This window comes from Aquarana catesbeiana, linkage group LG01 (assembly GCF_042186555.1).
Source record: "Aquarana catesbeiana isolate 2022-GZ linkage group LG01, ASM4218655v1, whole genome shotgun sequence".
NCBI lineage: Eukaryota > Metazoa > Chordata > Amphibia > Anura > Ranidae > Aquarana > Aquarana catesbeiana.
Genome location: NC_133324.1, coordinates 244,533,648 through 244,554,411, shown reverse-complemented (window position 1 = coordinate 244,554,411; position 20,764 = coordinate 244,533,648). Strand labels below are relative to the sequence as shown.

Here is a 20,764-nt window from a genome sequence, read left to right as displayed (position 1 = left end):
CCAGCACCCCACGTCACCTTATAATAAACCTAGGCACCCAGCACCCTCATGTCTCCTTATAATAAACCTAGACACACAGCACCCTCATGTCACTTTATAATACTGAAACTGCACCCCACTGTCACCCAGAACCCTTATGTCACTAATACTAAACCTAGGCACCCAGCACCCTCATGTCACCTTGTAGTCTCACTCAGCAATAAGGATGAGCTCCGGCGTGTTCGCACACTCCACGTGCAGAGCCCGCCAGGAAGTCAGCACGGCGCTGCACTAATCACAGGCAGTGAGACATTTCCCGATCTCTGCAGCCACACATCGGGAAAATGTCTCACTGCCTGTGATTAGTGCAGCGCCGTGCTGACTTCCTGGCGGGCTCTGCACGCGGAGTGTGCGAACACACCGGAGCTCATCCTTACTTAGCAACTTCATGTAATCCTGAAGAACTGCCCCCACCCTCTCCTTTATCTTCCAGCACCTCAGTGTCACTGCCTGGAAGTCAAACTGCACTCCCCCTCCTCCCTTTTCATGTCACCCTGTGATCCTGACATCTTGTGCCCCCACCTTGCACCATTGACACCTTCAACCTTCAATAACCCAGCACCCTTGTAATACTCTCAATGCACCCCTATTTATAAATAACACAGCACCCCTCCGCCACTTATCTCCCCCAGCACCCCCTACAACACTGTCACTGCACACAACTCTGCACTACTAACACGGAACTTCCCCACCCCATATCCACCAAACTACAACAACCAGAACATCCCCGAGGTTACAGAGCACTCTGTGTATGCTCCGCCCACTTCCTGTCTTTAACAGCTATCACTTCCGGGTCCCTCTCTAGTGGATGGGAAGTGATCGCTGCCTTGTGGGTATGTCATTGTTGTCTTATTGCCAGGAAGAATCTCCTGCTGTTCATGTTCTCATTATTACTATGATCAGAGTGACACGCTGGATTTTGTGGCATCGAGCACTCCACTGCTGACTTTCTGACTAACCAGGAGCTACAATGCTTTCTAGTTGCAGGGAACTCTTATCTGCACTTTTCAGAGCAACTCAAAGTATTGACAACCAGAGGACTATCATGACAGCCAATAAGAGTGGGATGTTAGCAGCCTCCTTGTTTAGCTTAGTAAGATTTTTTTCTAAAGTGGTATTAAACCCAAAATGTAATATATTGCAGCTTACCAATGATTACATGTGATGGCTGCATTAGGTTTCTGTTTTTTGGATTTTCCCCCTCTATTTTCACCTGGTGATCTGGCCAGTAACACACCTCCTGTATTAGAATGCCTACATTCTGGATGAAGGAGCACAGGGGGCACATTTGGAAAGCAGAACTGTCAGTGTGGAGGGGGGTGTAAGTGTTACATACCCTAGCACATTTACACACACTATGAAATTTACAGAAAAATCTGTAAGGTGAACTTACACAGGATCTCCTGCTCACCTCCCCCCAGCCCCGCTGACCTGGTCGCTGCCTCGCCGTCCAGGGCTTAGAAATCCCCCGCAGCTTAGGCCCCTTTCACACGATCGGACCGTTCAGGTCCGCCTGTCAGTTTTGAAGGCGGACCTGAACGGGCGCTCCATGTTAGCCTATGGAGCGACGGTTGTCAGCGGATCTGACCCGGTCCGATCTGCTCGGATCAGGTGAGATCTGACGAAAACGGACATGCTGTCCATTTTCATCCGATCTCTCCATAGGCAGCAGCGGCGCCTAACAAGCCCCTCCCCACTCAGTGAGCAGAGAGGGACCTGTCATCCGCCGGCTCAGCAGAGATCAACGGAGAGATCTCCCGCTGAGCCAGCGGACCGAGGCGGACTCCGCTTCCATGGTGTGAAAGGGGCCTTAATCTTAAAACGTTAAAATCTTAAAACGTTTCTCATCAGGATGTATGTTTAGGAGCAATTCTAATTGGTCAGGGCCTACACATGGGCAACGCTGACCAATCAGAACCCGCGTAGCCCATCTTGTGACCGCAGGTGAAGAGGAGAGAAAGCCGCAGGGAATTCAAAGACCCATACCGGTACAGCGGCAATGCGATCTGTCAGTGCAGGGGATCGCCGGCCTCCAGGTTAGCTGGACCAGGTGCAATGGGAAAGATTCCCCCGCTGACGTCAGTTGGGAGGAGAGAGGCGGCCAGTCATATGAAATCAGGTATAGACTACATTTTTTTTTTTTTATAAATCACACACGGGCAGTAGGAGACAAAGCTGATAGTATAAAATGTATATAAATCACAAAGTGCAGTGCTAAAAATTAATAAAAAGTAGCAATGTTTAAGAAAATATGACATCTTGATAAAAACAGTCCAATAGGTGTAGGTCCACACAAAGGAAAGTGCTGGGAAGAGTCCATCACCAAGAAGAAAAGGTTATTTCAGGTTATTTATTTGTTATTTATTTGTTATCTCAGGGAATGTAAATATCCCCTATGATATCAATAGATAGTGACAGGTACTCTTTTTTGAAAAAATTGGGGTCTATTAGACCCTAGATCTCTCCTCTGACCACGCCAAGATCGGTGTGATAAAATGCTTTCCCAATTTCCCAATGGCGCTGTTTACATCCGGCGAAATCTAAGTCATGAAATACTCGTAGCTTCCGGTTTCTTAGGCCATAGAGATGTTTGGAGCCATTCTGGTCTCTGATCAGCTCTATGGTCAGCTGGCTGAATCACCGGCTTCATTCTCAGGTTCCCTGTTGGGACAGGAAAGCCAGAGAAAAACATGGAAGACGGTGGGGGGAGGGGGCATTCCCTCCCACTGCTTGTAAAAGCAGTCTAGAGGCTAATTAGCCGCTAGGATTGCTTTTACATGAAAGCCGACTGCTGGCTGAAAAGAATGATACCTAAACCTGCAGGCATTGTTCTGGTATAACCACTCAAAGTCCAGCAACATACCAGTACGTTGCTGGTCTTGTTGGGCATATATTGTAAACTTTTTTTTTCATGCAGCCTGTGGGCTGAACAAAAAAAATAGATTGATCGGTGGGTATGCCCACCATTAGAATACCTCCCTTCATCCACCCACTTCTAATGATGGGCATACATGCACCATTTATATATGCTGAAGCATGGGGGCATCCTCCCGCAAAAGGTAGGAGCAAATCGCTCCTCCGCCCACTGCTGCCCCCACACTTCGGCATATATGCTGAAGTATGTAACTGTGGTGGTGAAATCACCTCCAACAGCGCTGGAGTCATGGCTTTATGTATCGTGGGAGCAAACGCTGTTGCTGTCAAGATAAATAAATCCGCTCTGGAGCTGAATGGCGTACCTGGAAACAAAAAAATGGTTAACAATAAAACACAGTAAACAGTAAAGTATAAAAAAATTGCATACCTATAAAGCAAACATGATAAAAACATAATAACAATAAAACATTGCAGAATAGAATACAGTAAAAAAGAGCAGAACTAGAGAGAGAACAATAAAACGACAACTATTTTTGTTTTTTTTATTTTATATATTTTTTTGTGGTTTTTTTTTTTTTTTTTTTTTTTTTTTCTTTTTTTACACTTTTTTTTGCAACTTTTGTAACTGTAACCGTTTCCAGGTTCGGGTCTCTCAAAATGTGATGGCATCTTGGGAGACCCTGTGAAAGTGTGTCCTAGTCTGTGCAATGCTGTACCCTACGCTAATACTTAACTAGTGTATGGTAGCGTTCAAAACATTCACCAATGCAAAGACCAGGATTGTCAGGAAAAGAGGGATAATAATAGCGGGTGTCACGCCTATATCCGCGCTTTCTGCAGACACAACATTTTCTTTGGGGGGTTCGTTGGGTAGGGGTACTCGGGAGGACATAAGGAAAATGCCTTTCATGCAGCTTACTGCATTTGGTTGGGGATGGTGAGGTGGAGCACTGTCTGGAAACAGAAGGGCTCTGACGATCTCTTCCTGGAATTTAAGGAAGGATCCAGTCCGTCCTGAAGCTCTGTATAGCACATGAGCGTTCAAGAAAGGCAATTGAAATAATTATACAGACACTTTTTTATACCAGCGTCTGGCCTTATGGGCAACTAGGTACGGCGCCAACAACTGGTTGTTGAGGTCCACCGCTCCCATATTGAGGTTATATTCATGGACACAGAGGGGTTTCTCCACAACACCAGTCGCGGTAGTAATTTGGACCGTCGTGTCTGCATGAAGGGAGGTAAGAACTAAAACATTCTTATTATCCCTCGACTTCATAGCGAGCAAATTATTACACTGCAAGCAGGCTCTCTCCCCCAGCCTAAGACGGGAATCTACAAGCAGCTGAGGAAAGCCCCCGCGATTAGGTCACACGGTGCCACATGCTCCAATCTGATGATAAAAAAGGTGACTAAAAAGTGGAACGCTTGTGTAATAATTGTCCACATATAAATGGTACCCCTTTCCAAATAAGGGTGACACCAAGTCCCACACAATCTTGCCAGCGCTTCCTATGTAGTCAGGGCAGTTTGTCGGCTCTACGTGGCTATCTTTGCCCTCGTAAACCATAAAACTCTATGTATAGCCTGTGGCCCTGTCACAGAGCTTATACATCTTGACCCCGTATCTGGCACGTTTGCTGGGAAGGTACTGTTTGAATGACAAGCGGCCAGAAAACTTAATCAGGGACTCATCAACGCAGACAACTTGATGGGGAGTAAACAAGTCTGCAAAACGTTGGTTGAAGTGGTTTACGAGGGGCCGAATTTTGTAGAGCCGATCGTATTCAGGGTCTCCACGAGGACACAGAGTTCATTGTTGTTGAAGTGCATGAACCACAAAATCTGCTCGTATCGTGCCCTGGCCATTGAAGCAGAGAACACGGGCATATGGTGAATTGGGTCAGTGGACCAATATGACCGCAACTCACTTTTTTTTGTTTATGCCCATGAGGAGGGAAAGGCCCAGAAAGATCTTAAATTCGGAAACCGTAATTGGTCTCCAATCTCTGGCAAGGGAGGACTGGGGAATAGTGGCGATGTGTTGACCAGCGTACAAATTGCTTTGGTTCACAATAGATCTATAGAGATCTTCGGTGAAAAACAGCAAATAAAAATCAAGTGGCGTAAAATCAACTGTTTCCACATGAATGCCGGGTTGCCCTAAAACTATAATAAACAAACTAACTAACCAGTGTCACCCGTAACACTTATACGTGATCACTGGTGAAAGGGTTAACTAGGGAGCATTCAGGCGGTTAAAACCTTTATTAGGTAGTATATAGGGGTCCCTGACACTATAAAACGCTGACGGCGAACCTATATACTTACCTCCCTAACTAGCGTCACTTGTGACACTAATACAGCAATCAGAAAAACAATAGCTTAGTGACACTGGCGACGGGGGGTGATCACGGGGTTAAAACTTTATTAGGGGGGTACCCTAGACCTAAAGGGGGCTAACCCTAACTGCCCTACCACTTATAACTGTCACAAACTGACACCAATGCAATAATCAGAAAAAAAAAACTGCTATTGGTGTCACTGTGACAGGGGGTACAGGGGGGTGATGGGGGGTGAAAAGTGTGCCTGCGTGTTCTACTGTAAGTGTAGTGTTATGCAAACTCACATTGATGTCTTCTCTCCTCGGCGCCGGAACGAAAAGACCGGCTCGAGGAGAGATGACATCACTTCCTCCGCTTTTGTTTACATTACAGAAGCCGAGGAAGCCTGTCATTCACCAGGAGCAATCGCGAGGGGGTGGCCACGAATGTGTGGCCTCCCCCTCACCTCTGATCGCCCCTGACTAGAATCCGACCGCCGCAGGCACCGGGGGGGTCCGATCGGACCCCCCTGCCCGCGGGCAGGCAGGGACGTACAGGTAAGCCCTTATGCCTGCCTGTGCCATTGTGCCGACGTAAATCGGCGTGTGGCGGTCGGCAACTGGTTAACTGACAATTGCGCTGTCGTGCGACATGGCTCACAAATAAATTTGACGTCCTTTTTTTCCCACAAATAGAGCTTTCTTTTGGTGGTATTTGATCACCCCTGCAGTTTTTATTTGTTGCGCTATAAACAAAAAAATAGCGACAATTAAAAAAAAAAGCATTATTTTTTACTTTTGCTATAATAAATATCCCAAAAAAATATATATAAAAAAAACTTTTTTCCTCAGTTTAGGCCGATAAGTATTCTTCTACATATATTCAGTAAAAAAAAATCGCAACAAGTGCTTATTGATTGGTTTGCGCAAAAGTTATAGCATTTACAAAATAGGGGATAGTTTTATGGCATTTTTATTAATTTTTTTTTATTAGTAATGGTGGCGATCAGCGATTTTTATCCTGACTGCGACATTATGGTGGACAGATCGGACACTTTTGGTGCGATTTTGGGACCATTCACATTTATACAGTGATCAGTGCAATTAAAAATGCATTGATTACTGTGTAAATGTGACTGGCAGTGAAGCGGTTAACCACTAGGTGGCACTGTAGGGGTTAAGTCTGTCCTAGGGAGTGATTCTAACTGGGGGGGCTGTGTGTGACACGACACTGATCAACTGATTACAGGGAGCTGTGATCAGTGACAGTGTCACTAGGCAGAACGGGAAAATGCTTGTTTACATTAGCATTTTCCTGTTCTTCCTCTCCGTGAGACGATCACGGGTATCCGCGGGACCCGCGATCATGCTCACGAAGCTCCCGGCAGGCGGCGCGCGTGCCTGCAAGCCGCCCCTTAAAGGGCAACGTACAGGTACGTGATTCTGCCTGTACGTGCCCTTCTGCCGACGTATATTGGCGTGAGGCGGTCCGGAAGCAGTTAATCTAAGAAAGAGGACCGATGTTCTTCTTTAGCAGAGGTTGTAACCTTTTTCCATGCTATGCAAACAAAACTAAAATATTTACTGGTGTTCACTTCAAATGTTTTTAAATGCCAATGTTTACAAACCAAGTTTATAAATCCCTATGGGTACTTAGACATATAATCTAAAAACAATTTAAGACTAGAATCTGAATATATACTGGTACACTTACTTGGTTCTCAATAACTTATATGTATTTGTAAGTGGGATCAGTAGACCCTATTCTTAGATATTTATTATTAATATTTGTTCTTTATTATACAGGTGTGATCCATGGCTTCTGTCATTTTCTGTTTATCTCAGCTGTCTTGGAAACCATGGAGTCGGCAGCTCAAGTTCTTGAGTCCACTGAGTGCAAGTGTAATGACCCAGAGAGCAGGAAAAAAGAGTTCAACCATGGATCTAATAGAATTAAATGAGAAGGAGTTATTAGAACAGTTTGTTCGAGGAGATGGTCCAGGAGGACAAGCTACTAATAAAACCAATAACTGTGTAGTGCTAAAGCATATTCCATCTGGAATTGTTGTCAAGGTAACATTTATACAAGTAAACTTTTATTAAAGAAATGTTGACTGGGTGCAGAGTAAGACACAGCTATAGGTTTGGTGCTTGCAAGGTCCATAACTACATAGGATCCAAGAAGGATTGTTTCTTGAACAATGCGGAGTGTCCCCTTTGGTGAACAACACTAATATTTATTAGAAGATTGGCGAGCATCCTGAATTTAAAAGATTGGTCCCATAGTCTTCCAAAGGGTGATGTGTTAAATGTATTATTAGAAAACGCAACGTCAATTGTGTCTACCATAGTGTACAACCACACTAGTATTGCTCGTTAGAACATGGCAGATGCCAGTTGCAGCGAACACTGAATTGCAGGTTGGCATCTCATTTTCCAGGCCAGACCTTAGCTAAGGGGAATAAAAGGAAAGCTAAAGATATTGATCTTTGGGCTACAGAAGCAAGTCAGGAGGCCTGCAAGTTGGGTATCTGTGTATAAGGCTTCATGTGCACTGGTTTCTTGTAAACACTGTTTATCCTGACAGGAGAAAATCAGCTTAGGCAAATTTAGCAGTGCTTGGAGTGTGGGCGTTTATTTATTTCATTGATCAGCAGAATTTTAATTGATTCTGGCCGTTGAAATAAATGAAGGCTGAAGTGCTAAATGCGTCTAGCTTTAACAGCGCTCAGCGTTTTTGTGATGTGATTTTGGGGCGTTCAGAAAACACCCTCTAAACTCCCCTACTTTACTTTTAGGATTAGCGAAGTTATCATTTTGAACACGAATAAAATTTTACATGTATTTATACTTTTGAAAGTCAGATATTCACATTTTATACTTTGCTATGCAGTAAAAGCATTTTTAAAGGCACTTTTTAAAATTAAAATAATAAACACTATACTCACCTGCTCTGTTCAGTGGTATTGCACAGAGTGGCCCTTAACCTCCTCCTCTGCGGAGGGGCGATCTTGGCTTCTCCTCCTCTGTGTCTGCCTCCATAGCAAGCCTCTATGGAGGCCGAGCTGTGTGTGCCCCCCCCCCCCCCCCCCCAATCTCTGCTCACAGGATTTCATTGACAGCAGCAGGAATGGCTCCCGTTACCGCCTGATCCTCCCGTGAAAAGAGAAAGACAGGGGAGAAGACCTGTAGACGGGCACAGAGTTGAATCAGTACAGGACTCAGCTAAGTGCTGGGGGAATGGGGGTTACAACAAATGGCAAACCGCTTATTACCTTAACGCTGGGAAAGGAGTAAGGTATAAGACGTTTTAGCTATAGGAACACTTTGAATGCAACTTTTATTTATTTATTTATTTATTTATATTATCAGCCATGGTATATTTATTTTCATAAGCTTTTTTCAGTTCTCCATAAGATTTTTTTCAATGATTATTACTGATAGTTTCTAGTAATGTAACGGTCAGTCTAATCACTCTGACCTGTTTACCTGTATGGGTCTAGGTTTATACTCTCACTCTTTTTTTTTTCTGGTAAAGCCAGGTTCCGCTTTCATTGACATGTTGATGACCACTTGACCTAATGTACGTTAAGTACTATTTAGTTGCGTTAGGCGGGGAGAAAAATCCCCATGGCAAAAGCACAAAACCTCTTTTTTTCCTTAGCTCCCTATTTATACAGCTTCTCAATTTCCTTATGTGAAGAAGGATAAGCAGACTATTAAATAACAATAAAAGACACTTTAAACTGCACAGAGCCAACCTAATGTTTTTTATCTCCTCACTACCAACCCCATAGCGCGCACACATATGTGAACTTGAAGATAGGAATCAGACAGTATGATATTTTTCTCTGGCCAGACCCATCTTATTTTACTGTGAGGGCCTGGGGAAGAAGGCTCTAATTTTTCTATTTAAAGCTAAAGTTTATTTAATTTTTTTGCTACCACTGCAATCACATAACTTACCTGTAATTTAAGTGTATCCAATGTCCTAAAGGATGATAGTTCTTGTAGAAATCTTCTAAACTGAAGTTCAGCTTTAGCCCTCATTCACGCAGAGGCCCTTACAGTGAGAATAAGGTGTTTGTTTAGACATTTGGAGCCACCCAGAGCTGCTTTGCAGGCAGCCTATGTTACTGAATGGGGATGCAGCGGCTGTATGGACACCGCTGCATGTTCTACTTTGATGGGCATGCAGGGATGAATGCATTGCCCCAAACGAAGACAGTGTTTGTTTGCGGACACACACTTGTCCCTGCACGCCTGTCAAAATGGGCATATAGGCTGATGTATGCTCCCCGCCTCACAAATCTCAGGAGTCCCTAGATCATAGTTGAGTTAATCAGAATTGTGAAGGTAAAGTCAGGTCCCATACAGTCTGTTTAAATACAATGTCAGCCAATCAATAGTAAACAGAAATAATTCTAACCAATGGGGAAAAAAAAAAAAAAAGATGAAGCAAGTAAAAGTGAATTATAGAAATGTGGATTTTTACACAGCTGCTATCTGGAGATTGCTAGAGAGCAGTGACATGAGAAATGTAAGGAACTTACAACAGCCGCTATGGAGAGGTACTGTAGAATTGGATACATGGTATACTTTAACCCTTTCACTGCATGAGTAATTTTTTCTATCGTCCATTGAGGGACACAGCTTATTGATGATATTCAATCTAGGGTTATACTGTAGCCTGAAGGAGAAAAGGACACTAGACACAAAACTGAAGGCCAGCCTCCAGATACGCTTAGTGTCCTCAGGAGAACAGTTATCTCCTACCTCTGCTGTATTTTTGCTTGCGTTTCAAAGAATTCTCTGTCAACACCTGTGATTCAGTTAGTACAGGACTCCACTATTTATGTCAGACCAGTTATCTCTGGATTCCTTGCTGTTGGGACCAGAGCTGTGGCAGTTTCTGTCACCCGTCTCTGAAGACTTGCTTATTGTGAGAATATTTTGACTGTTTCTCTTTAAGGGCCAGTTCACACCACATGCAGTCCAGTGCAGTTTTTTCTGCATCAAAAATGCATGGAAAGTAGGTTATATGGTTTTCAATGGCATAGTTCCCATCAGTGCGGTCAGTTTTAGTGTGTTCCAGAAAAAAAAGTCAAACATGCTGCATTTTTTCTGCACTGAACTGTACTGGAACGCGGTAAAACGCATGAAAAATGCAATGGAACGCATTGGAACACACGTGTCCTTATTTAGGGCCAGTTCACACCATAGAAACGCAGTCTAGATGCGTTCCAGATGCTTTTCTGCATGCGCGTTTTTGATGCATGCCAGTGTATTTTTTTCCCCCCTCTTTTTTCTTAACCTAAAATAAGGACATGTGTGTTCCAGTGCGTTTTTGGTGTGTTCCGGTGCATTTTTATGCGTTTTATAGCATTCCAGTACAGTCAAATGCAGGAAAAATGCAGCATCTTCTACTTTTTTTTTCTGGAACTGCAAGCACTGGTGTGAACTATGCCATTGAGAACCACATAACCTACTTTTCATGCATTTTTGATGCAGAAAAAAAACACATTGGATTGGACTGCATGTGGTGTGAACTGACCCTTAAGGGGAAAAAAAAAGGGGGGGGGAATGCACCAGAACGCATCAAAAATGCACATGCAAAAAAGCATTCAGAACGCATCCGGGCTGCTTTTCTATGGTGTGAACTGGCCCTAATGCTGTGTACACACAAGCGGAGTTTTCAACGGGCTAGGTCCGACAGTCTTTCCGACGGACTTTGCAGTGTAGGTCCGCCGGACTTTCAAACGAATGGACTTGCCTACACACGATCACACCAAAGTCCAACAGATTCGTACGTGATGACGTACGACTGGACTAAAATAAGGAAGTTGATAGCCAATAGCTAGCGTCGGTTTTCGTCCGTCGGACTAGCATACAGACTAGCGGATTTTTCGACCGGACTCGAGTCCGTCGGAAAGATTTGAAACATGTTTTATTTCTAGGTCTGTCGGACTTTTGGGGAAAAAAGTCAGCTGAAGCCCACACACGATCGAATTGTCCGCCAGAGTCCGGTCCGCCGGAAAGTCCGCTTGTGTGTACGCGGCATTAGAGATTTTTTGTCATATGAGCAGCTGTGGCTATGGCTGGGCACTGTATCCAGGAGACAGACAGTCTCTGGGCTTATCTCTGGTGGCTGGGCATACCTCGTGTGCCATTTAAATTTCACGCCATTACTCATTCCCAGCCCGGTAATTTCCTTTTTGATTAGGCAGACACATGATGTGTGCATGTGCTAGAGCTGCACGATTAATTGTCAAGAATCGTTATCGCGATTTTTTTTTTCCCCCATTGCGATCTTGACAAAAGTGTTTCACGATTTGTCTATGCAAAGAATTTTCTCTGCTCTTCTGAAGCCACAGCCGTCAAAAGAAAGGAAGAAAAAAACGAGCAGTCTGCCAAGAATCACAACGTACTTTAGCAATGGAACTAATGCCCCGTACACACGAGCAGAAATTCCGGCAGCAAAAGTCCGATGTGAGCTTCTGGTCGGAAATTCCGACCGTGTGCATGTTCCATCGGACTTTTGCTGGTGGAATTTTCCTACGAAAATTCTGCGTGTGTGTACAGGGCATTAGTGTAAACATTGTAACAATTTGTCAATGGAATAGACTTGTGTGTAAATGAAGAGAGTTTAACCACTTAAACATTAAACCTTTTTCTGACATTTGTTGGTTTCAAGTTTTTTTTGCTAGAAAATTACTTAGAACCCCCAAACATTATATATATTTTTTTTAGTAGAGACCCTAGAGCAGCGATGGCGAACCTTGGCACCCCAGATGTTTTGAAACTACATTTCCCATGATGCTCAAACTACACTGCAGAGTGCATGAGCAGCATGGGAAAAGTAGTTCCAAAACATCTGGGGTGCCAAGGTTCGCCATCACTGGCCTAGAGAATAAAATGGTGGTTGTTGCAATATAATGTGTCACACTGTATTTGCGCAGCGATCTTTCAAATTAAATTTTTTTGGAAAAAATTACTTTGATGAATTAAAAAATAAAAAATTAATTAAAAAAAACACTAACCAGTAAAGTCAGTGGAAGAAAAGCCTGCACACTGCCCCATTTAAAAGGCCATACAGCAGCTATATATATAATAAAGTGCTTAAAGTGGAGTTCCCATTTAAAAAAGAAAAAAAAAACTTAAAAGTCAGCAGCTACAAATACTGCAGTTGCTGACTTTTAATTGGACACTTACCTGTCCCGGGGTCCAGCGATGCGGGGGATCGCAGCCCCGCTCATACCCCCCCCCTCGTCGGCACCGGCATTTCAACTGTGAGCGAGCCGCACGCCATCACTGACCCCGCAATCATCTGGGACCGGTCACGTGTCCCAGATGATTGACAAGAGGGAGGGTGGAGAGGCGATCTCCCTCCCTGCACCAAAGGAGGCAGACTACGAGGGACCCCCTAGCAACAGGCATTTAGAGGTGAGTAAAAAAAAAAATTCTCCAAATGTTTTTTTTTTTTTTTAAGAACATTACTAATTTTTTTTTTTTTTTGGGGGGGGGGGTGGAACTCCACTTTAATAATCACTCTTTAATAAACCATTATGATGAAGCTGAAGAAAAAAAAAAAGGTGTCACATTAAAAAAAGAGAACAACCTTATCTGAAGTCGCTTGTCCAATGGGGTTTCATGAAGCGCCTATAAATAGATTACATTATCTTGGTAAGGCACTTGCCGAGGATAGGTCGTGAATAGGGCATGTGCGAGTGGCTTCATTGGGAAGCAAATATGCAAAATCTTGTGAAGAGAAATGATTTGGAGGGTTTTAACTGTATCAGCATGTAAAATGTACCCACATTTGCAGAAGAAAATGTGCGTTTATTATTTTTTGCAAATGAGCTTGAAAAGCATTGAAACCATAATGAGTAGATTGCAGGTGCAATGAACAGGCTCCTGAAGACTCTTCCTCCCACTCTATGCCATTACTCACTGTGTTCATTCATAACTGAAGCATAGTAATTTGTGTTTACTATACTTCAGTTTGTTAACGAACAGGGAGGCTGTACAGAGCTCTTCCTGTTCATCCATTCTGTGCAGCTGAAGCTGCAAAGATGGAGATTGAGGACTTTGTCCTCAAGTCTCCTTTCTCTGTCTCAAAAGTGAGGCAATCTGGAGTCTGTTTAGACCCCTGATATCTCACCAAAGCCCCACAACAGGGCTGTGAAAATAAATAAATAAAAACTACTGACACCGCTGATAGCACTGCTGGAGAACCTCTGATGTTGAAGGGAAATAAGCATGGTGCATTAAGTTTCCATGACCAACCACTACGGTCCATAACGTTGCCCTTTGTGCTTCTTCAAAAGAGCCTGACCAGCACATCTTGAATCCCCAGTCTGCTTGAAATCCTTGTCTGGGAGATACCTTGCTGATGGAATATAACTACCATGTGGGTTATTTAGATGTAGATCCGAGAGGGACATGCAAGGAGGATAAAAACCAGCATTTTAGCTTGTACATGACTGGATGATAAAATCAGCAGAGCTTCCCCTCATTTCAGATCTATCCCTCAGATTTACAGCGACTGCACTTCCAAGTGCAATTTCAAGTGCACTTTGCACTTTGCACTTGTAGTGCAAAGTGGATTTGCTTTTCGTAAATAACCCCCCCTTGTGTCTTGTTACTGTTTAGTATTGCCATTGTGCATAACCAGTGGCATGAAACAGTCTTCCGCAACCTCACCTTATTAGCAGAGTTTGGCTGTTCCTCACCCAGTTTTAAGCCTCCTACACAGCCGTTTCTGTTGATGATTGTATTTCAATCTACATATACAAATAATGATCATTGACACCTACTTGGTAAAATTGGTAATTGTACGCTTAATTTTTATCCTACAAAACCACTGACATTGTGCAAGTGTAAGAATTGATTCTATTGAAGCCAAAGGGTACTCGCACCAAATATTGATATGATTTAGATTTTGCTCTGTTCGCTCACTTTGCATTTTGTAAATTGATAAACAATTAAAATATTTATTTTTTAACCACTTGCCGCCCGCCATATAGCAGAATGACGGCGGCAAAGTGGTTTCAATATCCTGACTGGGCGTCATATGACATCCGCAGGATATTGAGCCGCTGCGCGCCCCCGAAGGGCGTGCATCGCGGCGATCGTTGTTGCGGGGTGTCAGTCTGACACCCCGCAACACCGATCTAGGTAAAGAGTCTCTGACGGAGACTCTTTACCACATGATCAGCCGTGTCCAACCACGGCTGATCACGATGTAAATAGGAAGAGCCAGTGATCGGCTTTTCCTCACTCGCGTCTGACAGACGCGAGTAGAGGAGAGCTGATCGGCTGCTCTCCTGACAGTGGGGGTCCGTGCTGATTGTTTATCAGCACAGCCCCCCCTCGGATCCTACCCAGGACCACCAGGGAAACCAGCCACACTGGACCACCAGGTATGCCCCCTAGACCCCCAGGGAAATACTGATCTGTGCAAAGGCAGCTGCCAGTCAGTGCCCACTCCAATGCCTACCACTGCCAGTGCCACCAGGGATGCCTATCAGTGCCACCCATAAGAACCCATCTGTGCAGCCTTTTAGTGCCAGTGTCACCTAACAGTGCCCACCAGTGCCACCCATGAGTGCCCATCAGTGCCGCCTATCAATGCTCATCAGTGCTGCATATCAGTGCCATCCATCAGTGCCGCCTACCAGTGCCCATCATCAGTGCCCGCTCATTGGTGCCACCTCATTGCTGCCGCCTTATCAGTGCCCATCAGTGAAAGAGAAAGCTTACTTATTTACAAAATTTTTAAACAAAAGCAAAACTTTTATTTTTTTCAAAATTTTCGGGCTTTTTTTATCTGTTTCGCAAAAAATAAAAACCGCAGAAGTGATTAAATACCACCAAAAGAAAGCTCTATTTGTGGGAACAAAATGATAAAAATTTAGTTTGGGTACAGTGTTGGATGACCGCGCAATTGCCATTCAAACTTCGACAGCGCTGAAAGCTGAAAATTGGTCTGGGCAGGAAGGTGTTTAAGTGCCCTGTATTGAAGTAGTTAAAGCATTCTTACCTCGCCCCTCAGAGCGTGAGCCAGCTGCACCTGCTCAGCACTCCAGCAAGAACTGAGCAACCAGCAGCCAGGTGATTGCTTAGTTCTCAGGTTTTAACCCTCCCCTACTCTACCCAAAATGAAAAAAATTGTATTTTGGCTTTAGAGCTACGTTAAAGGAGAAAGAAGTACAGCCAAAGCTCATTTGTCTTTACCTCTCCTTTGGATCACAGAAGTGCACTCCTGTGACCTGTTCTCAGCAGACAGCGGGCTGCCGTCGCTTGGCTCAGCCTCTCAGCGAGCCCCTCCACAGCCCAGCACTCCAGTGAGCACGGGGTGGCAGAACAGAGACTGACAGTTACCAGCTCACTGTGCAAGGAGCTCTGAGAACCAAGCGATCATAAGTCTTTCATCACTCGGTTCTCAGTCTTAGAGCCAGCAGGGGACAGATGCAGCATCGGAATGATGCTGCATCCACCTAGGCATGTATGATTTTTGAAAACAAAAACCCGAACTTCTCCTACGTTCTAATTTAGCCTACCAATAATAATAAAATATATCTTTTGGGTACAGGTATAAAACAGTATATTACTGTCTCATTGAAATAGAATGTTAACTGTTCTGAACTAAAAGAAAACTATTTGTTTAGTGCCATCAGACGAGGTCTTTGGAGATAAATCGTATGAAAGCAAGAGGCATTCTCAGGGAAAAACTGGATGTTTTGTATAAAGGAGAAAACAGTGATGTTATCAAGGAAAAAGAAGAAGCAAGAAGAAAGAAACAAGAAAAGCAGAAAAAATCCAGGGAAACGCTAGAAAAGAAAAGGCTTCTCAAGGAGATGAAAAGCTTAGAAAATACCAAATAATAAAGTGGACGTACACACGTGGATCGTAGGCTGATTGACTTGTTCTTTGATTAAAAAAAAAAAACAGTGGATAAAACAGATGAACATGGTATTCATTACCAAACTGAGTATGTGGGGATGATCCTGAAGGTATGGTACATATTATCAAAGCTCCATCATATTGTTTCCATACCAAACAACAGAAAATACTGTGTTGTCAGTTCAATCATGTCTGTACATTGCTGCCAATCTGTTGACAAGCTGCAGTCAGATCTGAGCTGGGCACAAATTAAGAATGTCATATAGATTTTAAACTGTTTGTGAATAATATTTTTCCTTTTGATTGAATTTACATCTTGTTCTGTCTCAAATAAAATATAAATATGTTTCATTAAATGCATGTGCAGCTAAATAATACCAATATAAAAAGGACAAGTCTGATCATTGGAGGAGAGCATAGCTATAGAACTGACCATCCTGTGCTCTCATGCCTAGTGTGATAAGGTTTTAGTAGGAAAGCAGTGGGACTGGCAGGAACACCAGAGATTTCACATATATGGAGCAGTACAAAAAGAACAGGATACTTTCTCATACAAGTACATGATACAGCAGGCACATATCAGGAAAATGAAATGTTGGGTTTACATATTCTTTAACAATAGTTCTAACGCTTCCATGATCTATCCAAAACCCAAACACTTTTGGCTGGTATTCTGCTCTACAGGTACACTATATTCAGTATGGAAATATATTCATACAGTGAGCAAAAACTACCTGCTCAGTGCTTTAGTTTTTAATCCTACTTTGCTATATTGCAAAAGTCCACCCTTCTTCCTTTTGTCAGAAATCTGGTAATCCTGAAACCCCTATTGTGATACAGGAGACCTATTCTAAAACACAACTGTTACTGCCTCCATGCTGTATTTTACAGAAGAAAGAATTAAATAAAGCCTAGCAAGTCTAGTATACCCATCAATCAGACCTAAGCTTGCATTTAAGCTGCTGCGCCACTAAAAAGCAATCCATGCTCTGAGCCCTTTTGAGACTGTTTCAACCATGTTATTTTGCTTTTGGGTCATTTTCCCATTAACTTGAATGGGTCACGTGTTAGGAGTGATTAGTTTTTGCTTCGGGCATGAAGCAAAGCATCACAACCTCGAAATGTATACACCACATCCACTGTCTTTGAAGGTTATTGGGGGGGTTCTAAAAATGCTTTTCAACCAAAGTTTTTAGTGCCCCTCCCACAAATCTCCAGTCTTGGGGAGCAGTGGGGGTCTTCATGCCCAGTAAGATTATATTCTACAAAAAACATTATGTGGTGGTGTTGTTACAGGTAGTTGGTCTTAATTAACTACAAACTAGCGGTCATTTTTTTGGAATTTGTCACCGCTATAGTGACACATTCTAAACCTAGCACTAATAGAAACCACCTGAATCTGTATCATTTTTTGGTAATCTTAACAAAACTGTTGCAAGCCTTAAATTAATTAGGTGCAGGACTTCTTAAAGGGGCCAGAGGGGGGATCCAAGCTCAACAGCAGAGGGTCAAAAATCTCTGGTGGGCATGGCTGAGGAATTCCAGTACTGAATTTTACAACTGAGTGGCATTGGCTGATCTCTGGAGGCAATTAATGGTCCAGGAGAAGGATACCAGAGAAGAGCCAGAGCAAAACGGAAGAATCCGGGAGGGGAAATCCAAATCCAAAAGCCTCTAACTCTTTAGCTTAACAGCAGAGGGTCAAGCATCTGTGGTGAGTGTGGGAGCACAGACTGTGCACTTGTTCTAATTGGGAATTTAAAGACTTTATTCTGTGTTTTTTAATGTTATTTACACATACAGTGGGGACGGAAAGTATTCAGACCCCCTTACATTTTTCACTCTTTATTATTTTGCAGCCATTTGCTAAAATCATTTAAGTTCATTTTTTTTCCTCATTAATGTACACAGAGCACCCCATATTGACAGAAAAACACTGAATTGTTGACATTTTTGCAAATTTATTGAAAAACTGAAATATCACATGGTCCTAAGTATTCAGACCCTTTGCTGTGACACTCATATATTTAACTCAGGTGCTGCCAATTTCTTATGATCATCCTTGAGATAGTTCTACACCTTCATTTGAGTCCAGCTGTGTTTGATTATACTGATTGGACTTGATTAGGAAAGCCACACACCTGTCTATATAAGACCTTACAGCTCACGGTGCATGTCAGAGCAAATGAGAATCATGAGGTCAAAGGAACTGCCTGAAGAGCTCAGGAGACAGAATTGTGGCAAGGCACAGATCTGGCCAAGGTTACAAAAATATTTCTGCTGCACTTAAGGTTCCTAAGAGCACAGTGGCCTCCATAATCCTTAAATGGAAGACGTTTGGGACGACCAGAACCTAGAGCTGGCCGTTCGGCCAAACTGAGCTATCGGGGGAGAAGAGCCTTGGTGAGAGAGGTAAAGAAGAACCCAAAGGTCACTGTGGCTGAGCTCGAGATGCAGTCGAGAGATGGGAGAAAGTTGTAGAAAGTCAACCATCACTACAGCCCTCCACCAGTCGGGGCTTTATGGCAGAGTGGCCCAACGGAAGCCTCTCCTCAGTGCAAGACACATGAAAGCCCGCATGGAGTTTGCTAAAAAAACACCTGAAGGACTCCAATATGGTGAGAAATAAGATTCTCTGGTCTGATGAGACCAAGATAGAACTTTTTGGCCTTAATTCTAAGAGGTATGTGTGGAGAAAACCAGGCACTGCTCAACACCTGTCCAATACAGTCCCAACAGTGAAGCATGGTGGTGGCAGCATCATGCTGTGGGGGTGTTTTTCAGCTGCAGGGACAGGACGACTGGTTGTAATCGAGGGAAAGATGAATGCGGCCAAGTACAGGGATATCCTGGACGAAAACCTTCTCCAGAGTGCTCAGGACCTCAGACTGGGCCGAAGGTTTACCTTCCAACAAGACAATGACCTTAAGCACACAGCTAAAATAAGGAATGAGTGGCTTCACAACAACTCTGACTGTTCTTGAATGGCCCAGCCAGAGCCCTGACTTAAACCCAATTGAGCACCTCTGGAGAGACCTAAAAATGGCTGTCCACCAACGTTTACCATCCAACCTGACAGAACTGGAGAGGATCTGCAAGGAGGAACGGCAGAGGATCCCCAAATCCAGGTGTGAAAGACTTGTTGCATCTTTCCCAAAAAGACTCATGGCTGTATTAGATCAAAAGGGTGCTTCTACTAAATACTGAGCAAAGGGTCTGAATACTTAAGACCATGTGATATTTCAGTTTTTCTTTTTTAATAAATCTGCAAAAATGTCAACAATTCTGTGTTTTTCTGTCAATATGGGGTGCTGTGTGTACATTAATGAGGAAATAAAATGATTTTAGCAAATGACTGCAATATAACAGAGTGAAAAATTTAAGGGGGTCTGAATACTTTCCATCCCCACTGTAAGCATGTTGAGAGGGACAGAGGTGTTAATGAATATTTGCAGTGAAAGAGGAAGCAGCACAGAGATGAGCTTATCTCTGCTTTCTCTTCCCATCAACACGCTTCTTGCCAGAACATGAACTGATTGGCTTTGTGCGGCTTTTTTTTCCCCTCACACTACAGCCCTGCTGTACAGGGACAGCAGGAGGTAAATACCAGGTCACATAGAGGCTCGAATGATGCTGAACCTTGATCTCCAGCAATAGGAGCAACGTTTCGCTGCCTCAGCTAGTGAGGGAGTGAATCCAGACAGGTAACCTTTTGCTGGGTTTAGCATTCTTGACACTGGCAATTTTTATCTAGTGCAGAAATTCCTGTCTGACATCAGCCTTAATGATTACAGAGCTGCATTATTGTATGTCTTTTTATACAATAGATATAAAAAGTCCACACACCCCTTTTAAAATGTCAGGTTTCTGTGATGTAAAAAAAAAAAAAAAATGAGACAAAGATAAATCATCTCAGATCTTTTTCCACCTTTAATGTGACCTATAAACTGTACAACTCAATTGAAAAACAAACTGAATTTTTTTTAGGGAGGGGAAGTAAAACTAAAAACTAAAATAATGAGGTTGTACAAGTCACACTGGGGTTGTAGCTGTGCTCAGATTTAAGCAATCACATTCAAACTCATGTTAAATAGTAGTCAGTACACACCTGCCATCATTTAAAGTCCCTCTGATTAACCCTAAATAAAGTTCAGCTGTTCTAGTAGGTCTTTCCTGACATTTTCAGTTGCATCCTACAGCAAAAGCCAAGGAGCTTCCAAAGCATCAGAGGGATCTCATTGTTAAAAGGTATCAGTCAGGAGAAGGGTACAAAAGAATTTCCAAGGCATTAGATATACCTTGAAACTGTCAGGGCCATCCATCCAAAATTGATGAAAAGACGAGAAGAAAACTGGTCAGGGAGGCTGCCAAGAGGCCTACAGCAACATTAAAAGGAGCTGCAGGAATATCTGGAAAGTATTGGCTGTGTGGTACATGTGACAATAATCTCCCATATTCTTAATATATCTGGGCTATGGGGTAGAGTGGCAAGATGGAAGCCTTTCTTACGAAGAAAAACATCCAAGCTTGGCTAAATTTTGCAAAAACACATCTGAAGTCTCCCAAAAGCATGTGGGAAAATATGTTATGGTCCCAAAAGTTCAAACCAAGGTTGAGCTT

General features: G+C 43.2%; 1 protein-coding gene across 2 annotated transcripts; it reads left to right on the top strand.

The window, feature by feature from the left end:
- The first annotated feature begins 805 nt into the window (after positions 1-805).
- MTRFR (mitochondrial translation release factor in rescue) lies at positions 806-16,500 on the top strand. 2 transcript variants are annotated; one of them, XM_073627248.1, is made up of 3 exons: positions 806-872; positions 7,046-7,312; positions 15,910-16,500. In XM_073627248.1, exons 2-3 carry the CDS (start codon positions 7,055-7,057, stop codon positions 16,123-16,125), a joined length of 474 nt encoding a protein of 157 aa, XP_073483349.1. In that variant the 5' UTR covers positions 806-872; positions 7,046-7,054; the 3' UTR covers positions 16,126-16,500. The 2 variants fall into 2 exon arrangements, with proteins under 2 accessions (XP_073483349.1, XP_073483359.1); XM_073627258.1 differs by lacking the exon at positions 806-872 and adding an exon at positions 891-1,132.
- The last annotated feature ends 4,264 nt before the right edge of the window (positions 16,501-20,764 follow it).